The sequence below is a fragment of the Periophthalmus magnuspinnatus genome, chromosome 19, assembly GCF_009829125.3.
Source record: "Periophthalmus magnuspinnatus isolate fPerMag1 chromosome 19, fPerMag1.2.pri, whole genome shotgun sequence".
Lineage (NCBI taxonomy): Eukaryota > Metazoa > Chordata > Actinopteri > Gobiiformes > Gobiidae > Periophthalmus > Periophthalmus magnuspinnatus.
The window spans coordinates 11,852,639-11,876,238 of record NC_047144.1 but is presented as its reverse complement, the minus strand read 5'-3'; the positions used below and the strand labels follow the sequence as shown (position 1 = coordinate 11,876,238).

The 23,600-nt window shown below is 38.1% G+C and overlaps 1 protein-coding gene across 1 annotated transcript in view; it reads right to left on the bottom strand.

Annotated features, from left to right (window-relative positions):
- Nucleotides 1-17,349, bottom strand: part of LOC117387355 (thyroid hormone receptor alpha-B) — a 60,554-nt gene extending 43,205 nt beyond the window's left edge. The window contains exon 1 of the mRNA XM_033984857.2: nucleotides 17,173-17,349. Within this exon, the coding sequence (XP_033840748.1) occupies nucleotides 17,173-17,228 (56 nt within the window). The 5' untranslated portion in view covers nucleotides 17,229-17,349. The remainder of the gene's footprint in view (nucleotides 1-17,172) is intronic.
- Nucleotides 17,350-23,600: the final 6,251 nt, after the last annotated feature.

Below are 23,600 nucleotides of genomic sequence, written 5' to 3'. Positions count from 1 at the left end.
CACACAACTTCTGCAGCCATATTTCACCACCGTGTGCAGCATTAAGGCACAAAGTCACAGTTGTCTGCTATTAGAGCTAAAGTCGAGAGGCTAGCACTCTCGCCTTGCAGCTAGAAGATTATGGGAAGATATACTGGGCTTTTGTGTGTGGTGTTTGCATGTTTCTCCACATGTCTGGGCATGTTTCCTTCAGGCATGACTAAGATCAGATTAACACAGATGCATTGAAGGATGGGTCAAATGCAGAGGACAAGTTTTCCCACGGAGAGTAAACTGTACCTTAACCTTAATCACCAGTTCATCTATTGTAGATCTATTACTACAGTTGTAAATCTTTGATAAACAGAGTTACATCTATACTAAAAGATCTATATTCTGTCCCAGGTCTAGGTTAAACTTTTATCTTAATGCGTGTGTTGAAATAAATTAACTGGTAAATTTTTGGCTACATAAACGCACTACAACACATCAGTCATATATATATATATATATATATATATATATATATATATATATATATATATATATATATATATATATATATATATGGAACAGTGTGATTGGTCTAACACGGGGGTGTCAAAACTATGGCCCGGGGGCCAAATGCGGCCCTCAGACCAGTTTTTATTGGCCCTCAAGCTTCCTGCTGAACTAGCCCAATTGATATTAAGCAGTACTTTTTACAGCAAATTAAACTATTTCTACCACTATAACCCCAAACATCACATTGCAGTGTGACAAAGACCTAAAATGAATATGTTTCATGCCTTATTAATACACAGCGGCTCTGTCAAAGCTGTGTATAAAGTACCGCACTGCATTGATCATCGGTCTGTGGCCCTCTGCTTCGAATATGTTTTGAGAAGTGGCCCTCTGGTTAAGGAGATGTTTGTCATCAGAAACACGTGGCTGCAATCAGGGAAATTATACGTGATGTCACCTACTACTGGAAATTGCAGATGCCACTAAAAGCAGCACAAACTTAGATTTGGGCATTTTCGACCAGAAAGCTGCAAATTGATCTAGCCTGCACTAAAGTTACAGAATAAAGACACGGAGCAGTAGATGACACTATTAAAACACCATATACACAGTTTAGGAGCGAAAAAACATGGATTTTGTGATGAGTTCCAATTGCAATATACTTCAAAGTTTTTTAAAATGTACACAAAAATATGATTTGGTTTACAAGTAAATTAGCACAGCTACCCTTTGATATTTTAGTGTTGTTTACAGTATATTCCCCAGTTGCAGCACTTTTTGTAACAAGGTTTTGGATGTTTTTTGTATAGAAAGTATCCCCAAACACTAAAAGAAGCTCGTTCTGTTAAAAAAAAAGCATATTCAAACTCTCATTTCCTCCTGGGAGATACGGCAGCAAAATAATTGGCTGTTCAGGAGTTACTGTAAATGAGATGCCAGCACAAACTCCACTCTTTAATTAGGCCCACACTTACTCTCCCTTTGTCCCATTTTTCCAACAATACGCTGTTAAATAAAATCTGAATCTGGCAACTTAAGAGCACCACTTTGAGCACCTTTTAATAGAACTGGACATTTTTGAATAAAGTAAAAACTGTGTGAATATCAAATGATTGTGAGGAGAAGTAGTTTGTGTGTGTTCAAGTGTCACCCTGTACCTAGCCATTGTCAAAAAATGAAATAAACTATGTAATAATGATAATAATAGACTGGAAAGTTCTATCGCAAACTAGATGTTTTTAAGCAAACCCTGGATACTTCTATATAGTTTACTTTATTTTACTACAGTTGTGTTATTTAGAACTTAAAAACACACTACTACTACTACTATAAATACTACATTAAAGTACTCATGCTGTGTTTCTCAAACTGTGGTACCTTGCACAGATCTTCAGTTTGTGGGTTGCCTAATTTAGAGTTAATTTTCTTTGGATAATTTCTTGTTTTGAACTACAGTGGTAATGGTGTAGTCCACTTTGAGACCCGGTTTAGTCTTAGATTAGACCTGGAATAGTCCTGTTGTGTACTTGATTTGTTGGTGGTACTCGGAATACCAAATATTTTCTTCGGTGCTCCTGTTTGGTGTGAGAAGTAATCAAAAGTCACGGCTGATACAGACTCAATTCAGTGTTTGGAAGCAGCTTAATAAATGTACCAAAAATGTATTCAGAGTGCTATTATTCTGGTACAGTTACTCTTTCATTTGGTGGTATTTAGAGCATAGTTACTTAATTCAACCAAAGTAGTACATTGCAGTATTTGATATAGCTCTTGCGGAGAACCTGTGGAACACACATTAAGTTCTTTTAATTCTACGTCATGTTTTTTATGCTATAACATAAAGCAACTCAAGGTGAAAGTATTCCAAGTATTCAGAATGCGGTACTCTGACAGCTGTTCGTATTTTATTGTCCCATCACTGTATTCTCTGTGGAAAAATGGGTTGGCCATGTCTGTCTGTTTGAAGAGAACAGCACTGTATGAAATGTATCTATAAGGGACTACTTCAGAGACTGCCTGGATATCTCACGTGCTTGTTAATCATTTATACGAGAACTTTTAATACAAGATCACATGACTGTACAAGTCTAAGGACCAGCAGCACCAGAACTGAGATGAGGAAAAAGGGCTTTTGGATGTTTTGCTTTACAAAAATGGAATATATTTTAAGTACAAGCAAATCACAATTTAAAAATCTGGTAGAAAACTTTTACACTCACACCTGCAGCTGTTTTTTAATGTTTTAAATGTGCTTATATACTTACTTGTTTTGTTTCTTTGTTTGTATTTTTTCTGTATTTGAACAGTGCACCCATGAAAAAGAGTCTAAGTGCTCTGGAATATATGATAAGTAAACGCAAGACAAACTGTGGAGCGAACATGAAGTTGTTTTAATTTTATGTCACGTTTTTTGCACTATAATGTAAAAGAACTAAAAGTGAAAGTATTCAGAGAGTATTCGGACAGTTCTCTGACAGCCGTGCGTATTTCTTTGATTTCTCATTCACTGACTCTCGGTGACGTGAACACGCTACCGACTTTGCTTAAATCGTCAACCATTGCTGGCTTTTAGACGTAGACTGTATAAAGAAGTGGACTAAGGGAGTGTGACGTCACCCATAGCAACCAAAGAGCCAATCCATAGCGACGCCCTTAGCAATGCTGTTAATCAAACCTCAGGAAAAGAAGGCGCCTGATTTGTCTGTTATTAATGTTCATATCATGATTTACAGGCACAAAAGCGAAATAAAAAACCCCGGGATCATGTAGCGCGGGTTAATACGAACATTTTAAGACCAAAATGACGAGCTTCAATGCAGCAGTTACAGAGGGGTGACAATTTTTCAATGGAAAGTGAACTGGAGCCAGAGTCGATGAAGCCTGAAGCGTGCCCGCAATCAAGTCCTATTTGGAACGCGGTGGGTAGCGGGTTAGCTATGTCCATTTATATATACAGTCTATGGTTTCAGATGCCATCACAACATTCTATTGGCCAAAATATTTAATACAGATGGGGCCAGCTAAAAATAATATTCCAAAACATGCAGACCCTGGTTGTATACAGTGCGTTCCTGAGAAATGATCAGGTTCAACATTTGTAAATTTACCTGCAAAGTACAACCAATAAGTAATCAATAGGAAAAACTGTCTCCTGCCCCCATCTGGGAGTATGACGTCATTACATTTGCCTTAACACGCCGACGTCTTAAAATATCCTTCAGTAAGTTGCGTTTTTATTCTCTCCTCCACTGCCATCATTATATCTACCGCGGCGCTGACAGCCGATCGAGACCAGAGCGCACCGTGGAGGACCATTGTCACCCTGACGCGTTCACTGTCAGCCCGGAATGAAACTGGTGAGTGAGTGGGACTGACGCGGGCTGTCATTCAGGGGTAAATGCTTTCTGCCAAATGACTCCACATCAGAAGAAGCGCGCTACCTCCGGGCGACAGGCATCAAAGTGTCATGTGTGAGAAGAAGAGGAGAACTGGAAATACAAGCTCGGCAGATAGAGACCGTGGGGATAGATGCTACAATTGGCTGTTTATATATATACAGAAAATGCATATACAGGCAAAGCAAGTTCAGAAGTGCTCAAGAGTGATTAATGTGATGACAACTGGGATATTATAAGATCTACAGTGGTAAAAAAAACAAAAAAAACAAAGTTGTTGATCTAGATATTTATAGATGGATATATATTTAAAAAAAATTAAAAATGTAAAAAAAAAAAAATCTGGTTACAGTAATACAACTCAAACATGTGCTATTTGTTAAGTTTAAAAATGGTATTGTAACTTATTGTCAGTGATGGTTAGTTGATGGTTGGATCAGTTTGGTTACTTAAGTAAAAGTACTGATACAGAGGTAAAAAGTTAGTCAAGTAAAATAATTACATGAAAAAAATATTAGTATTAAAAGTATTCAAGTACCTGTTTAAGAGTAAAAAGTAAAAGTATTTCGCACAAGTGTTGTTTTTTTGTCAAAGTGTAAATGCAATGATGCTAAAAATGACACATATTTTGGTCAACAGTTTCAATATGAATCGATTTCTTAATATTTCTTATGAATTTTGTCTATTTAGTTTTAAAGATGGAACTCGAAAACTTTAGTCAGGATGTCACCACAAACATGGTAAAAAAATAAATAATAATGTGATTGACAGGTGGATCGGCCAATCAGGGACACGCATGAAAGAAATAACACGGCGCATTTCTACAGAACTAACGGACGAGGCACTAAACTCTGTTAATCTGAGGTGACATACATTGATTATACTTGTAAATCATAAGTGACCAATGAGCTCCTTCGTTTCGCATGTGTCACGGGAAAGAATGGATCTGATTGGATGATAACATTTGACCGGGCTTGAGACGCAACGGAGGACATGTGGACCAGACTGATATCAAGCTGTACAGAAAACACAGACAGATATCAGTGTGGATTTACCCGGCAAGTACCAAGGTATTAATTCCCCCTAAAAAAAATCATGATTACATTTATTATTCTAATGAGAGATGAAACATTGGTATAAAAAGTTGCAATATAAGAGCCATTTTGCACATCGAACATTGAATATTTTGATGTAATGATGTAATAATGGTACGAAAATGTAAAACGTACATGCAATACAAGAGCCATTTTGGACACATACATGACAAAGTACGAGATTATTTTCTGGCTAAAAATATTTCCCAACAAAAACAAAACTGAAATACAAATGTGGCCTGTGTTTGATATGGGAATGGTCAGCTGTCAGTTCTCATCACTGTAGTACCACTCACACACAAATACACACAAGCACACACGGCTCTGATCTCCAATGAAAAAACATGAATAATTGAAGGTTTTTTGATGGAAAGGCACTTTTTTTTCCCTCCCCCAAACAGGTTGGGGCATGACAGCAGTATGGTACGGTACATTGTGTATAGCTTCTTCTAACCTCAGCAGCTCTTTAAGTCTTGGAATGTGAATTGCAACACACATTATTATTATTCCCAGAACTTATACTGAGACAGTTAGAAGATTGAATTACTTGGCAAAACGAACTAATTACATATGCCAGTTTTGAGCTACGGTTTCATCCACTATAGATTTGCATGGAATAATAGCAAGTACTTTGAATTACTTTGAATTGCACTGTGCACACTTAAATTTTAGCTTGAACTTGAACCAACACTGATAATTGAAGTAGTTGCACGATAAGACTAAAGCATTAAAATACTACAATTACTAGGCCTGTCATTTAAAGTGCAAAATATAGCTGTTAGTAAGTAAATATAGATGATAACACCAAACCATAAAGCAAAATGATTCATATAAAAAACTATTCTTAATGTACAGTATTGTTAAAAATCAAGTACTGCAAAAATACACAACACAAACCAACACAAAAGTAGTTAGTTTGTATCTATAATGTGTTATAAAAGTCATAATTCATCTCTTTTACAGCTCAAATCTCATTGTAGTACAGAAAAATAACTCCGACTACTGCAAGGAAAAAGTACCCATGACAAATACCCCCAAAAGTATATCATGTACTGAACAAAAACTTGTTATAGTAATTATGACAGGCCTAAGTATTACTACCGACTACTTCTGCTTAACGACTACTACAGCTTTCTTACTTTGCAATCCAATCCGGACCAGCACAAAACGACTAGTAGTAAACCAACATAAGCAAAATCCATATTGAAAATAGCATAGCCCAATAATAAAACTGACTTACAGCGCTGACCGGATGATGCATCGGGGTTGTAAAAAGAGCATGGTAAACCGTCGTAGTGGTTTTAAACTTGCAGATGCATAGATTCTTAATGTACACTTCTTTATGCTGGATGTCTCTAGCAGCACAGTGACTATCTTTAGCTTGCACTCAAAAACACACTCCCTTCCTTAGCCACTATTGGTCTGTGTGACTGTAGCTATAATGTACTGAACTTGTCTGCTGTCAACACCCGGAGCTGTGCCTACATTAAATGACAGAGGTGCACGTGTTGTCAAACAGGTAATTCTACAAAAGATAAAAGCGTTACTCATGTTAATCTAGTTGAAGACGATTACAATAGTGCTAAAAGGAATTTGCGGTTGAAGGGAGATGATTTCTAGCAATTTACTTTTATCTTTCTGTTAATTATTTTACATGTTTTTCTGGTTGGTCATACTTAAAAGGGCGCATGTTATTCTATTTTTTGATTTATGTTGTTTACTCATCACAAACCACATACCTTAACACACAAACCCTGCACAATTAGACTGAAAAAAACTGATCCACCTTGTGATGTCATGTGGTAATACAAGAAGTGCTCCTCTGTCTTTTTAAACACTTCACTAGAATCATTTGGAGAATTTCAGCCCTGGAATTGGCGATCTCTGCTAAACTAAAGGCAAAAGGTAGCGGTTAACTTGAAAACTACCACTACATGACATCACAAGGTGGAACGGAGCATTTTGAGCTTTGGAGATGTAGATAGAGTAATAATAAAGGGTTACTCAAACATGTGTGAATGAAACAAAACACAACTCCAGGTACAATAGTTTAACAGCTAAAATAAATACTGTTAAAATGCAGATTTATTTTGTAATATAGGGAGATCTGGGGTCTTATTAGTAATAGAAATAATCAGGTTCAACATTTATGAAGTTACCTTTTGGATATTTCATGGCAAAGTACAGTGTAATCAATGGGGAAAACGTGTCTCCTGCCCCCATCTGGGAGCATGACATCATCACATCCTAGAATCTGAAAACAACAATTGTCTGTCGCTTCTTACCCAACAAATGGTAAATTGTTAGATGTATATAGTGCGTTTCCACCTTCAAGAAAGCACTCATCCATTCACACACACATTCATACACCAGTGAATGCAGACACTAGGGACACAACGGCAACATTCCTGTGGATGCTGGACTCGCACCCCCAACCTATGGGTCAGTGGATCTGACCAGTCAACCAATGATGTTTATGTCGAGAGGCAACAGAGGACAAACGCTTTACCAACTGAGCAGTTTTCACATTCATTTTGCACGTAGTACTTTACAATATAACGCCTTAATTTTCAAATGAGCTGAAAACTGACATAGAACACATTTAGTACTTTGCTCAGAGGTTTAAAAACATTACAATCTTTAATTTATTGTATGCAAATGTGCGTATATCCCCGCTGTAAATCAAAACCATAATACACAATATGCCTCTCTCAAATCAGATTACAAAGTCGCTTTAAGGCACAATGGGAGTCAACATCTGCTTTGTCGTTGGGCTCTTTGGGCACACACAACAATACCAACGCGGTCCAAGCACTCAGAATTATATCCATAGCGTCCCGTGAATGCGCGCCCCTGTCCTATGTTTAGAGAGCCACACTGGCCTATTGTCCCCTTACAGCTGGCGAGGGACTGTCCTATACATCCAGCTCTAATGGACATTTTGTTCTCCCCTCCAGTGTCCCGCCAATGTCCAAATTACAGGCCGTGCGCACAAGTGGGACGCAGTATGTATGCCACTGGATGAGAAAGTTAGACAAATGAGCTCTATCCAAAATACACACACACATGTACAATATCCGACATGGAACCACTAATAAACATGTAGCCAACCCCATTTAGACGTCCGGTTAGAAGAGGTTTAAAAGTGGAAACATGCGAACGTCTGCATTTAGAAAGTATTTTTAGTTTAGTACTACACTGTATACATGACGATGGGATTGTCTGCAGGCCTTAGTGTATAGAGGAGTTAACTTTTGTGATCGTGGCTTAAATTGTTAAAAAAAAAAAAAAAAAAAAAAAAAAGTACCATTAAAAAAATTATGACAAAATAACATAAAAAAAATTAAAAAATAATAAAATTAAATTAAAATAAATGATAATACTACTAATAATACTAATACTGCTACCACTACTACTACTACTACTACTACAATAATAATAATAATAATGATAATAATACTAATAATTGACATACAATAAAAATAACATATTAACGTAAAAATGTTGTGATGGCTTAAAAATTGCAAAAAAGAAAAACAAAACAAAACAAAAAAACACAAACATATTTTTATATATATATACTGTATATGACAAAATAATGTCACATTTTAACTGTTAATTTCAGAGTGGCAGAACAACAAAAACATTGAAATTTATGACAAAATAACATCCAAAAAATATAAACTTTTTTTTACTTAAATTGCAAAAAAAAAAAAAAAAAAAAAAAAACACCAAAAAAACACAAAAACATACACACACACACACACACAAACCAAACACATTTTAGCATTTTAATTGTAAATTCCAGTGTGGCAGAAGTTTGGTCTAAAACACTATTCAGACAATGTTAAAGAGGCACTATGTAACATATCTCGATGTTACTTATTTGCCTGTAATATTCCAGTATTGCATTAAATGTATGTATCTTGCATTTATTACAGTAGGAAATATGTTTTTAGGACTAAGCAAATACTCTCTACAGATCCGTAGAGATAGAAAAGTGTAAAGCTATACTGACAAGCATTTCAGGCAAAGCAATAACATCTACATCAAGAAAAGCAGGTGATTTTTTTGCAATAAACCTTTAAATCCTTCATAGTAATTGTATTGACACGTACCACAGTATCAGTGTGATATATGGCGTCTATCTCCCTTCAGTCCATATGTGTCTCAAGGCCCTTCTTTGATATGCTTTAACTGTACAATACATCACACAGACATTTACAAGACTGGCTCCAAATTCAAAGCACTATTGTGAGATTAAATTTTATTGTTCTAATGAGAGACTGGACAACGAATATTTGATGTGCTAAAACATGTGGTGCAAAAATCTACAACTTGAATGTGCTGCTAGAGCCATGTTGCAGTACAAGATCGTAATGTAAACTAGGAGCTGAACGATTTGGGAACAATATCTCAATGTGATTTTTGTGACAAGCACTGTGATTGTGATTAGATCTGTGATTTATGTTTTAATAACAGGATTCTCTTCAAAGTTCACATTTTGAAGGCAGGAGTACTGAGAAAAATACAGATTAAGCAAAAAATGGACTCTTGTGAGCTTTAAGTCATGTTATAACGCTGTTACCTTCACAAAAACATATCTGCAGTTATGTTTTGTTTCATTCACACATGTTTGACTAACCCTGCAGTCTGAAGTCTGTCTACATCTCCAAAGCTCAAAATGCTCCGTTCCACCTTGTGATGTCACATAGTGGTAGTTTTCAAGTTAACAGCTACCTTTTTACCTTTTGTTCAGTAGAGATTGACAATTCCAGGACTGAAACAATCCAAATGATTTTAGTGAGTGTATGGAATTTAAAAACGCAGTGGAGCATTTCCTGTATTACCCCATGACATCACAAGGTGGAACAGAGTGTTTTGAGAGAAAAACTCAGCCTAAATTTGCAGGATTTTTTTGCTAAACATGTGTGACACAACTCCAGGTCTGTTTTTAATGATTTGAAAATGTTTGTACAAATCTAAAGTACAGGGTTAGCAGCTTTTATAGAGAAAAACTGTTTCGTTGTTTATGGAAATACAAGGAAATTGTAGTACTTCAAAAATGGCACCCTTTGTTATTTGCTAACTGCGTCGATTCAAATAGCGATTTCGATCTCAATTAATCTTGCAGCCCTATTGTAAACAGGAACCATTTTGCACATAGCGTTCGTATGGGTAAATATTTGTTTAACGCACCTTGTACATGTCAAATATACAGGCTTATTTTACTGTCAGCCTGACTCGTTTTTCAGGTTTCTTCTTCACAAGACAAATATATGGGATGTTCACGTGATGATGTAAGGACAAATCCACATGACATTCTCATTTAAAAGGGGGAAGATAAGACGACGTAACAATAAACAAAAAGTCATATGCAATTTACAGAGTTTACGCTAGCGGCGCTGACCGGAGCTGGACCTGTCAAAACTGCAGTAATGTATGCAGTACTTTACGATTAGCTGTAATGCTAGTTGGATGGGATGCTCAGGGCTAATTGCCAGAGATAACACAGAGCTCTATCAGTCGACATGAAAAACAATGTGAGCGTGAAGCTAGCTCACAGACACACAGGGGAACAGAGATTCGCCAGGGCAACGCAACACTATGCAACCCCATTACGTCAGGTCCATTGGCATACATGGGTCATGATGCAAAGACGACGCTAGCAGCATACAGCATCTGGAATTTAGAGTGCCCATTTTACGCTATTCTCTGATCTATGTTATAATGTTGTTTCCTCACAAACGTACATGGAATTGTGCGTTTTGTTCCATTCACACATGTTTAACGCACAAACCTTCTCTCAAACCGAAAAAAAAACCCCACTCTGTTCCACCTTGTGATGTCATGTGGTGATACAGGAAGTGCTCCACTGTGTCTTTAAACTCTATACACACTGACTAAAATCATTGCACAATTTTAGCCCTTGAACTGAACTAAAGGTAAAAGTAGCTGCTAACTTGAAAACTACCACTTCATGACATCACAAGGTCTCTATCTATCTATCTATCTATGAGACAATGTTTAAATCCAGGCTCAAAACGGTTCTGTTCAGCTGTGCATGTGACTGAAAGGTTTTTATTCTGAACGCTTCTCTTTTAATGGTAAATTTATAATGATTATTTGTGATTATTTATGTTTTGATTTGTGTGATTTTAATGTCTTTCTTATTCTGTAAAGCACTTTGAATTACCTTGCGTACGAATTGTGCTATACAAATAAACTTGCCTTGCCTATCTATCTATCTATCTATCTATCTTACATTTATTCATTTACAGGTGTTTTAACTGTCCAAAAGTATCAGGATTCTTAATGTGAGTAGGGTCACATTTGTACAGATCTCACCAGTAACTTGGCCTAGAGGTGTCAGTTGGAAGCAAACGTGACTTGTAGCTGTGTTGAGTTGTAGTAAACATCAGGAACTACCAGAAAACTCACCAGAAAAGGCCAAAAGTTTCATGTGGCCTGAGACTGTTCAAGCTGCTATAAGCCCGGGGCCAAGTACAGGCCAAGCGCTGATCATTTGCATTTGTTTACATTAGTTTACGCTCACTCTTTGTGGTATACTCAAAATGCTGTGAAAACGGTCAAATACTGTCCAAACTACTTGTACTAATGATGCAGACCTATTATGCAAAATTGATTTTTCAAAGCTTTTAACCATGCTATAGTTGTTTCCTTCTCATTTACCCTCTCGAAGTTGTTTTGGGAGTGATTTGTGCGTGTTTGAACAACTTTTAATTGCTTATTTTCAAGACGCCATATTGTCGATCAATCCTCATTTTCACCTCCATTGGCAAATTGATAATACACATAGGATTCGGCAGGATCGTGCAGTTATTTTGGTACAAATGAAAAAAAAAAAAAATACACGTCTCGCTAGTGTGATGTGCAGCTGTCCATAGGAGGGGCCAACAGCTGGACGACTCTTTGTTGTGATGACGTTTACGGCGAAGTCAGCGAACCTGTTTCTTTTATTAAGTCGTTTTGGATGAATATTGCGATTTAAAATGTGCAAATTATAACACAATGATCCACAGGTGTCACAGATTATAACTATAGAACCAACAAAAGCACAATAGGTCTTCTTTAAAGTCAAATTTGGAGAAAATGGAAATGTTTATTCAGCTAAACAAACAATGGACACACCTTCAACGTTTGACATGTTTTATATTCATGTTCTTAAGTACTTTATGGGGGTAGCTAACTATAGAAATTCATGCTCAACGAAAGACATGTATCGATTAATTGCAATAACTAATACGTAAAGTAGCATGGTCCCCGAAGTGGCCCCCAAAACTCCAGCAAACTCACTCCAATCATCCCTCACTCTGTTGTGCATATAAATCCTTATAATCCTAGCGCAATAATCGTCAACTAATAAAATAAATTGACCAACTAATCCAATAAATAACCGAAGGACTACAGCTCTAGTACTTTGGCGCAAAAAATACGTCCAAATATTTTACATAAAGCTTGAGTTGAACACTAAATAAAAGTCACAAAACCACTTTCCAGCAACAAAAACTACAGCAGAGACATAGGTGATATCAGATTTTACATCCCCCTTACAAATACAAAATATTTTCTGTATGAGTGGCGTCAGACGGTCTTAAGCCTTTACCACTTCAGTCCCTGTACTTTTAATTATCCCCGAGGTGCAAAGCATTATGGTACAGGTGTTGGTACGCACACAGAGGGATAAGCAACAGGGATTATATGTTACTAAATCACACGGGACAAATGAAAAAGCAGACATGGACGCTAATGCATGTCTCTAACAGTTGGCCTTCCCAGTGCTGTGGTCGATAATCTCCTGACAGGTGCGCATGTTAGCTGAGGAATTCAACCAGCCTGCGGAGGATTGACTTTCTTAACACAAGCATGGACCAAAACAAATGGGACATACGGAGGAGGGGGAGGTGCTGGGATCTGTGCCGCAAAACAGGGCTCTCTCTCTCTCATCATAAAATATATTGTTGAAAATGTTTCTTCTATAAAACACTATTGAGAGTTACCGTAGTTACCGCTCCGGATGATTACTGCTTTTCCCATTCGAACCCATTGTAACCCAATACTTAGGTTTGCCCATTTTTCTTAGTTTGTTTTGTGATTTTAATGTCTTTCTTATTCCGTAAAGTACTTTGAATTACTTTGTGTATGAACTGTGCTATACAAATAAACTTGCCTCGCCTCACCTTTCATATAAAGCACTATTGACACTATTGACCGTGTTCCAAATAGGACGTGAGCATGAGCGCGCATCCGGCTCCATCGACTCTGGCTCCGATTCACTTTACATTGAAACACTGTCGCCCCTCTCTCTGTAACCGCAGCAGTGAGCCTCCTCATTTTGGTTTTAAAATGTTCATATTGACCCGCTCTACGTGATCTTGGGGTTTTTATTTCGCTATTTTGTCCGTTAATCAAGATATGAACATTAATAACAGACAAATCAGGTGACTCTTTCCCTGAGGTCACTCCTGCAAGCGTTAGCAACAGGTTTGATTGACAGCGTTGCTAAATGGGGTGTTACTTTCAACAGCCTGGCTCTGGATTGGTTCTTTGGTTGCTATGATACAGTCTATGGTTGTTACCCAATACTTAGGTTTGTCTGTTTGTCTTATACAACTTCAAAATGTAGGATTTGTTGAAATACTCTCTAGAGAGCTGTGAATCAAATGAAGAATATAAATTTATATTACGCAAAAAGCCTTTTAAATTTGTTTACGATTATTGGACACGCCCATTTGGCATCGATAACAACATCAACTTTCTTTTATATCAATCTTAAAATTATTGCGAATATTTTGTAACATTAGCCTATATATTATTTTAATATTTTGCATATTTTTTGTATTATTAAAGTTTTTATTTGGCAGCTCATTTTCTCCCATGTGACTTGAACCCTTTTAATAGTTCTTAATATAACTTCCAAACTGCAGCGTCTAAATCCTTCTTTCACTTTGATTTGTTTATTTCCGTTAAAGAAGGTATGCAAATTAGCCGACCATTTTGCTGCGGTATTCCCCTGAAACTCACCGAAGTCATTTTGGAGCTTATATGGACCACATCACATACTGCGGTGGTTAATCCCTCTTTGATGCTATATGGAAAATCCTGCAGTACATAGCGTTTTGTTTTCGTCGGAAGAACTAGAGCACAGATGCAAAGTGGCATGAAATTTCCATGATTCAGACTAATGAACGTCCGAATGTCCTCCAGAAACCTCCCCTTACCGAGAAATAGGGCCATATAAAACCTGGAGGAGAGGTCATAAGTTGAAAATATAGAAGAAGAGAGAGTTTACTTTAGGTCGTGTAACCAGGAAGCAGATGTTCAGATCCAGTTTTAGTGCAGACGAAGTAACTGAGCCGAAAGCTAAAGATTTTTGACTAGAATAACACGAGATTTGTCAAAATATAAATATGTCGATTTCAAGGCGCTGTACCTGACTTTACGGTCTTAAAAACAAAACTAGTTCAGCGATCGTTCCTCACTTACCTTATGCATTCCGAACATTATTAGCATGTTTTAAGACTTTCAGAGGTCAGATCGGAGCAACAACTAGCATGCTAACGTGCACCACCTGATTATCAGTCTCATTTCTTGCCACGGTACTTTAACAATATGTCTGTACTGTGATAGAATTACTTTTTCTCAACCGCACAGAAAAAAAACAGAACTTTAAATGTATTCATCACTAAAGGAAATAGCCTTTAAATTAAATTAAGCTGTCTGACCTATTCGCCTCGTGTTTTGTCTCATTTTCTGATACCTATTTCAACTAATAAAACCCAAAGCCCGTGAATTCAGCCCTATCCCGTGATCTACCGTTGATATAGACGCACGTAAGAAACCTTGTGACTTCCATTTTCCTGCCTTTTGATGGCCCAGACTGACGTTAATGTTGTAGATGTATACAGCATGACCATCATAAAAAAATCACCAAAGTTCAGGACAGTTCAACAAAGTGGAAATTGTGAGAGGTTGGCTGAGGCTGTTTATCAAGAAGAAACGATGTGAAATCCCCGTGAATTCCCTATCAGATCTTTTATTGTATTTTATGGATGGAGGCGTTGTGTCCCTACTTGTGCTCGTGCTCTGTAGGCCTGTCCCGCTAACAAATTTAAGCAAATATAGATAAGATTAACGATAATATTGAAAGCGATTCTAATGTACAGTACTACTAAAAATGTGAACTGCAATAAATACATAACTAACTACTTAAAATGCAACACTTGAGTAGCTAGAAGGTCATCGGAGCACAGAAAAATAACCAAAATGTTCCCACTTGTAGTTTCCAATGAATAAAGAAAGCTATTTTGATTCAGATTTTTCGATAATAAATAAGGAGAAATGGGTTGCGGTAGACTGTCTGTGTAATCCCTCAGTCGTCCAGGTCTGATCTATCGCAAAAGATGAAGTTTAAATCTGTCAACTGGACAGATTGTTGTAGGAGTGAAGACGTTTTGCTGATCATCCAAGCCTCTTTTTCAGTTCTGGCCAGATTGCTGGTGGACACTGCCTTATAACTATCTGAGGGAAGGGGCTAACTGCACTGAAACTGTAAACATCTATTGTTTCCAGCTTCAGCTCAAACCACCCTATTACACCTTTAACGACCCTGCTATTGTTCCCTTTGTTTGGGTCTGAGGATGTGGTTATAGATTGGGGATAGGTGATGTCTAAGGCGCCCATTACTGTTTAAGGAAGGATTGTCTTTTCTAACAAAAATAGCTTCTTTACCTCCCCTCTCAAACCATTTCTTTTCTCTGGCTAAGATCTGAACCTCACCATCTTCAAATGAATGGTTAATGTCTTTAAGATGGAGATGGAGTACAGTTGACTGGGATCCAGAGTGTTCCTACATCCATACATCTCCATTTCATCTCTATCAGTTCAGTCTTTCAGTGCAGTTAGCTCCTCCCTTCAGATGGATATAAGGCAGTGTCCACCACAATCTGACCAGAACAGAAGAAGAGGCTTGGATGAGCAGCAAAACGTCTTCAATCTTACAACAATTTGTCCAAATGACAGGTTTAAACTTCGTCTTTTGCTATGTCGCAGTAGACTATTACATACAGAAACCCCTTCCATTGGATTATGTTGTACAGGCATGTCACGATAACAGTATATTTTGGGCTCAATATTTATCACGTGTACATTTTCTATGCAATAATGGCAAGTAGCTTCAATGTTATTGTTTATCGCAACATTTCTCTGTAGGAATATATCGGTGACATGCCTAATACTGTAGTCACACACCCACTGGATGTGATGGTTATGTTTATCACTGGAGTTGCCTTGAGGTGTAAATGACAGTCCCTGATTTGACGAGGCTCTTTGAAACCAAATTATGTAGTAATTAACTAGTAACTTGGCTGTGTGCAAGAAAAAATCCTACAGTTTTTAACCAGCAATCATCTTTCTAAAGTGTAGGTGTATCATGATAACACACAGCTCAAATGTTACTTCATTACATAAAAATGTAAAAAATCTCCAAGTTGTTACAAGGAAAATGTACACATGATAGATACTGAATGATAAATTGGTATTGTAATTATCGTGACAGACTGTTTAGCCTTTACTGAGTTTTTCTACAGCAAAATACACCAAACCGTGCTCATAATTACACATTTTTGAAGTCAGTGCAGACACTCCCTGAAAATAACCTTGTATGAAAAACATTATAACCACTAAAACCAATTAACAACAAAGAAAGCACATCGTTTATTCCTGATAACAAAAATATAATCCCCCGGGTGAGACTATAGATAGAAGGCTTGTCTGAGTGCGACCTACTTTTATCCCTATTATTTTGTTGCGTCCCACTTTTACGCCAACAAATTAATTTAACTGCGAATGTATAGTAGATTTAGATGTATTTAGTGAGGTAACATAATTTGGAGTTACATAAAAATATAAATAAATTAATAAATATGCACGTTTTTGTCTGCATGGATGTTTGCCTGAAATATTCCATAGTATGGCATTAAATGTGCGTGTTTTTATTGCTCAAAAATACCATGAAAAACACATTCTTACTGTAAGTCACCTCAGATCTGACCTGTAACTTGCATGTCTACATAGAAAAATATAAGTTTAATGCCATACTGTGCAGGTGGTAGACTCTCCATCGGAAAAGTTCCATAATGCATCTTTAATCACATAAAAGTTTTGAATTATGTACTGACCGTTTCTCTTCTCCCTCTGATGGGTTAGAGTCCTGCTCGTTGGGCATGTGTTCCATTCACCTCAATTCCATCCAGCAGCCAATCAGGAGAGACTGAGGCAAGCCCCGCCCTCGGATGCACACTTGTCATTCGACGGTTGGGGTGGGGGGGCGGAGTCAGTTATTTGAGCATGTCAGGGTCCCGTCCCCCGCTGCAGGGGAGGGGGGGTCTCGGGAGGAGCGCCCCCTGGTAAGGTGAGTGGTGTGCGTGGCTCGATGTGAAGCTACAGCGGTGCGTAGGTGAACGGACAAGGAGGGGTGAGGGGTCAGAGGGAAGAGGCCCGAGCTGGAGCGGGACGGGCACCTTAGGGATCCAGAGGCGGGACAGAACCTGGAACAGAGGAAAGAGAAGACATGATTAGATGTGATGTGGGCTGACGTCCCATATGAAGACTTGTAAATAAAAAAAGCGCAAGGAAACCACAAGACAGTTTTAACATGAAACATACAAGCACCACCAGAGCACGTCTTTATTAAAGTGAACCAGGATCAAAAATATACGTAGAATACAGAAAATATTTTATCACATTGTGCAAACCACTCACAAGAGGGCTAAAAACTAGTCCAAAAGAGAAATAATCAAAGATATTACCACAAAGTAAACAGTGGCACATAAAGGTACTCCATTTTGAACCTTCGAGAAACACTGTCCATTGTTGTTACAGTAAAGATGCACTATGTAACTTTTCTTGTGTAGGGCCTGCCTCCTGCTTGTCTCCATGGCGATATTATTGTTTGCCTGGAATCTATCATTTATTAAATTCCAGGTGTTTTCATTGCGGATTTAAATCTGACCTCACTATAACTTGACCTGTTGGCGGCGTGTGCCTGTCTCCATGAAGTTTAATGCCATACTGAGGAACATTCCAGGTCAAGTAAAACCCTCTCCATGGAGACGAGCAGAAAAATCACACAGTGCAGCTTTAATGCTTTACCACTACAGTCAAACTATCTTACAGCCAATATATTTATAAGCATTGCATTGACTTGACGCTCAAAGCTAACAACTCCTAAACAAAATCCCAAATCAATTCTTCGCTTTGACTCGAGACACATCACCTGCCAATCCTCCAGGTCTGAAGAATTACGCAGGAACCCGCCCCTGGAACAGTTAAGCACAGTTCAGCTCTTAAAAGCCACAGTTGTTTTTGAACCAGGTTTTATAAAGTCAATAATGGCTTCTATGGGAATTTCTCTTTCCACTGTATAGGCCCCTAGACAGAACCCCAGCTGCACACGGCACTCCGCTCTCCGCGCTTAAGTTACTGCTTTTGTCGAGGGAGAGGAGCAGGTGGGGGCGGCGAGGAAGTTGTTCACAATGCTTTGATTTAGGAGATATTCTATACCATCAAAACACTACGCTAGTTTGGCTTTTAAAAGTTTATCCACAACATACTGCTAACCGCAATACCGCATGCCATGTCAATCAGTACGAAATTATAATAAAATGTGTCAAATTATGGTAAAAACGCAAGTCAGTTAAGTCTCCTTGATTTACTCGATAAACCAGATGTGTTGTCTGACAATTTTATAGAGCAAAATAACTGTCAGCACCTGTCAATGGGAGTTTCAAAGTCTTAGACAAAACTTTTGGTGGATTTTGGGACCAAGTTTAAATGGGAAATTATGATGTTATAGTTTGGGGGTAAATGCTTGTCTATGGAGTAGTGTCAAATAAAGCTAATATTGTCTTTAGTGCCCTGGTGTAGTATATGTGGCTCTATCTCGCAATGGAACATATTCATCAACACCATCCTAGACAGATCACATGGTGCTAACGAATGAAAAAAAAGAAAAAAAAAAAAAGGAAAAAAAACTTTCTCTGCCATACATATGCATAAAACTGGTTAAAATCCATGCAGTATTTTTAAGTGAATAATTGTAGAGTACTTGGGTTGTCAAAAAATACAGAGACATGAAAACTACTATCGAAACTAGATACTCATTTAACCAAGTATCAATCCATATCCAAACGAAATTATTTTAACTGAAATTTTTAGGTTAAAATTTAATCGTATTTTTTTAAGTTAAGACAAGCGAAGACAGTCTGCTCTCCACAGATCTGACCTGTAACGTGGACTGGTTGTGTCATTTGATGTTTTCATGGAGAAACAATGATTTTTGTCGAATAATTTAGTTTAGAAGTTTGTTTTTTTTTCTTAATCATGGTGGCATAGAAAACAGCATCAGGTCTTTTTCTCAGCATCAAAATGGAGTTTTATATTTTAGTATAATCTAACTCAACGTCGCAAGTTCCGTGTATATTTCACAGACCTTTAACATGGACAGCCTGCTCCCAAATCCCCATGTGAGCGCCCAGATTATAGCCATTGTTCAAGCCTGCACTTGAAAGCATTACTGTAGTGTGAGGTCAGAGGGTAAGCACAATCCCCCCGCTAGATCCGTGTGGCGTTTTTGTACTGTGTTTTGACATCTCATTTTTCTAACCTATGCACAATGTCCCGAGCTAGCCTCCCCATTAAACCCATTACCCCATGTTCCTCTGTGGACCGTCCCATGTGACCTGAACCTTCTAACGTTACATTTAAAACACTGTGCCTCCCGACGCAGCTGCCGGGGCCCTTAATGTTACACGGGACAGTGCGAGGGGCCGCTCTTTCACCTCGGGGGCCCAAAAAGTTCATGGTAAATGGTTACAGACTGTCACCTCAATGTCGGGGGTTAAGTAGCTTTAAGAGTGTTCGTTAGCGTGCACAAGGAGTCGGTAGGACCCAATCCATTAGCTGTCACCGTGGGCCCTCCCCTCCTTGTGTTGTCCAAGAAGGGGGGGTTTATTTTTCCTTGGCTAATCCCGGGTTCAGTGCGTTCTAATCCGCAGCGCAGGGATACGGGGCGTGAGAATGTCTTTAGAGATGATATGATATTATGGTAGCCTTGTTGCTAATAGAGAGATTATCGAACATAAGCAAAGAGACAATTCTACCATCGAGGAAGTCATAACCATTTAATGCTTCAGTGTTCACCCTGGTGTAAACAAACACAGAACTGGCACAGGCCAAATGTTCTAACCACTGGGCTATGACTAAATCTTTACATTCAAGTAGGAAAAATAACCCACTTAAGTTATCATATTATTCAAATCCTTTGCAGCTGGCCCATTATTTCAATTAGGTTTGTGCGACGTTAAAACATATGAATCTGTTTTTTTCTTCTTTTTGAGTATCCAGATAATTATAATCAGAAGATAATTTTGAAAATCCAACAGAAATTTGCAAAAAGCATTCATGAATCAAAGTTAAAGCCAAACTTCGGAACATTTTCCAAGGGCATAGAGACTTTTTTAATGCCTTATTGTGGAATATTATAGCCAAAGAACCAACATTTTTATGGATATAAGCAAGGCACGGCCATCCTCCAGGCTGTATATAGAGTCAGGTTTGTGGAGATGCAAGCCCGCGCACAGTAAGCATGTATGTTTTTCAAAATGTTTCAGTACAATAAAAAAAACACTTATATTTGAGTTGATTTTTTTGGCTAAAATGTTACGTAATGCGGCTATAAGGATTAAAATGGCAAAATTACCAACAAAAGTCCCTGAAATACAACTTTATACCCTCTCTTGTTTCACAGATTACAACAAACATTTATCAAATTTGCTCGTTTTGCGTCTTTGAAGGACTGGGTCAAATGCAGAAGATGAATTTTCCTTCAACACAGCAGCGCTAGGACCACACTGAACCGCTGGAACGTCTTTTGAGATCCGATAATGCAATTCCCCAGCTGTTAATTAGAACGCCTATTCAACATAAACACTCATTTTACAACTCAATTACTAAAAGCTTTACACTGTACAAAAGTGTAAAGCGTTCCCATACATGATAACACAATATGCTGAGTGTCTTGTTTATTGAGAGCTCCAACCTTCCCTGCGTTAACAAGATTTTAATGGCCTTATAAACGCACGCATTTATGGTTGGTTGCCGTGGTTGCGATAAGGCACGTGACTACCTTTTCTCCCGAGGTGAAGACTTCAGGGCGAATGCTTTATGCTTCCTGACAGCGCGGACGAGGTAACGCGGAGGCTAAGGTCCTTTCGGCCATTGTTGGAGGCGTTTATGTTAAGAGGGGCCATACATCAGATTAATGTTGGAGTCGGAGCTTCCTGCAAAACAGTGGAAGTTCGGGATTTTTAAAGAGTTGATTTAACACAAGACGCAACTCATGTATTGTATTTGACGGTAAAAGTAATGACGAATGATTATAAACGGTGATTTACGTTAAAAGTGCACAATGTAACTTGTCCGGGCTAAGGTACGTCACCAGATCTGAGCTGTAACCTGTAATTGAACATTTTAAGTCAGATGGCCTTCCTACATTCCAAACCTCTGCATTTATCCAGGCTTTGAACTATGAAAATGACATTGCTTTGCTTGGAATGTCCCACGATATGGCTTTAAACCTCTATCTAGCATTTATTCAGTTAAAGGTGCGTGTTTTTCCGTCTACAACAAAAACATAACTTGATCTGCCTCATGTCGTCCCCCGCTTGTCTCCGCAGACAGATAAGTTTAACGCAATACTCCGGAATCTTCCAGGAAAAGCAATAACATCTTCATGGAGAGAAGCAGATGACCCTACACTGCACTAGAAAAGTTACGTAGTTAACCTTTAAATCACTGAAAACAACAAACACGTTTACTTTACATAAAACTCATGAGTTTCAAGTTTACCCTGAAGTAGTATCTTGAAATAAAACACATTTCTACATATGGTATTTTAAAGTTTAACTGTTCTCGTCTATACTCTTATCTTACGCACCTACTGTCTCCTGCATTAGTTAACCCAACACCAGCGGTCTTACGGCACTACCGTCTTTCTCAGCACAAACACAGCATTATCCGGCCTGACGCTAACGCCTCAAGTTATGCTAAGATTAGGATCACCTCCCAACCCCGATGACCCGGACTGTCTATCCCACGTAAGCCTACCGTTATCCACAGCTTCGGCCTGCAATCCTTACCTAGAGTTCACGGTTTGTTCGGACACAGAAAAAAAAACAGCAAACAAGCGGTGAGATAGGGTGATATGTGATAAAATATATAACACGCGGGAGGGGGATTTGTTGAGAGGTTGGAAAAGGGGTTGATTTATGTGAGTTCTGGCAGCTGGACAAAGTCAATGCACTTACACAGCTAAAAGTTACACAAATAACAGGAAGGGAACAAGGCACGTTTAAGGGAGATTCAGGGCACTCAGCTGCTGCACACTGTATGTACATATATAGATGGATTAGGAATGTGAAATATTTAGACAACCGCTAATGGGGACATCTCAAAGCACTTGGACTTGTCAACGCTGTCTATTCCATAAGTAGTGTTTGTTCTGACGGGTGTACAGTGTGTATGCAGGTGGAAGACTGTACCCAAGTATTAGTACTGGGAAATATTAGCACACAAAATGAAGAAGTAAATGTACTCTAATCTACTTGAGTAGCCTATACAGGTAAAAATATGAATCAATATGTGCTACGTGTATATTACTACAACTACTACTACTGTTTTAGTGTATTTATTTGACAGCTAAACACTACTTCAGCTACTACAAATACTAGTCTTCTTCATTAGTATTTAAGGTGAGTTCTTGTCTCATATGGAAAACACTCAGTTCCACCTTGTGATGTCATGAGGTAATACAGGAAGTGCTTGACTCTATACACCTTCACTGGAATCACTGGGATAATTTCAGCCCTGGAATTTCCGACCTCTACAATAGCAAAAAGGTAAAAGGTAGCTGTTAGCTTGAAAACTACCACTTCGTGACATCACAAGGTGGAACAGAGCATTTTGAGCTTTGGAGATGTAGACAGATTAATAATAAAGAGTTACTCAAACAAGTGGGAATGAAACAAAACACAACTCCAGGTATGTTTTTGATGAGGAAACAACATCACACAATGTGCTGATACCTAAGTACATTTACTTTAAGAAAAATGTTAATGTTACTACTACTACTACTATTGCTATTATATTTTAACTACTTTCTTCACAGATGCTTTTAATAAGTTTGTTTTGCACATCACATCATGCACCAAAACTCATAAATTAGCTGACTGAACGCCCTTTTTTGGAATTCTGCTTTAAAATTATAATCTTTAATCAAACTTCAAATTGAAATTCCTACACAGAACCAAACGTACATTTACAAACTCCAGCCGTACTCAAACATAACCTTGAGTTCTCTTCTCAAACGTCTAATTGCTGCTGAAAAATTGGCATTTCCCCCAAAGCTCCATTCACCTGTAATTGCACGCACCGAGCCAGCCACTTTAAAATGCATCAAAAGAATGACTAGCTAACGTTGTGTGTTGATGCGCGCTCCTCCGGATTAATTAAACATCTGACTACCCCAGTAACGCGCCCTGATTCCAGG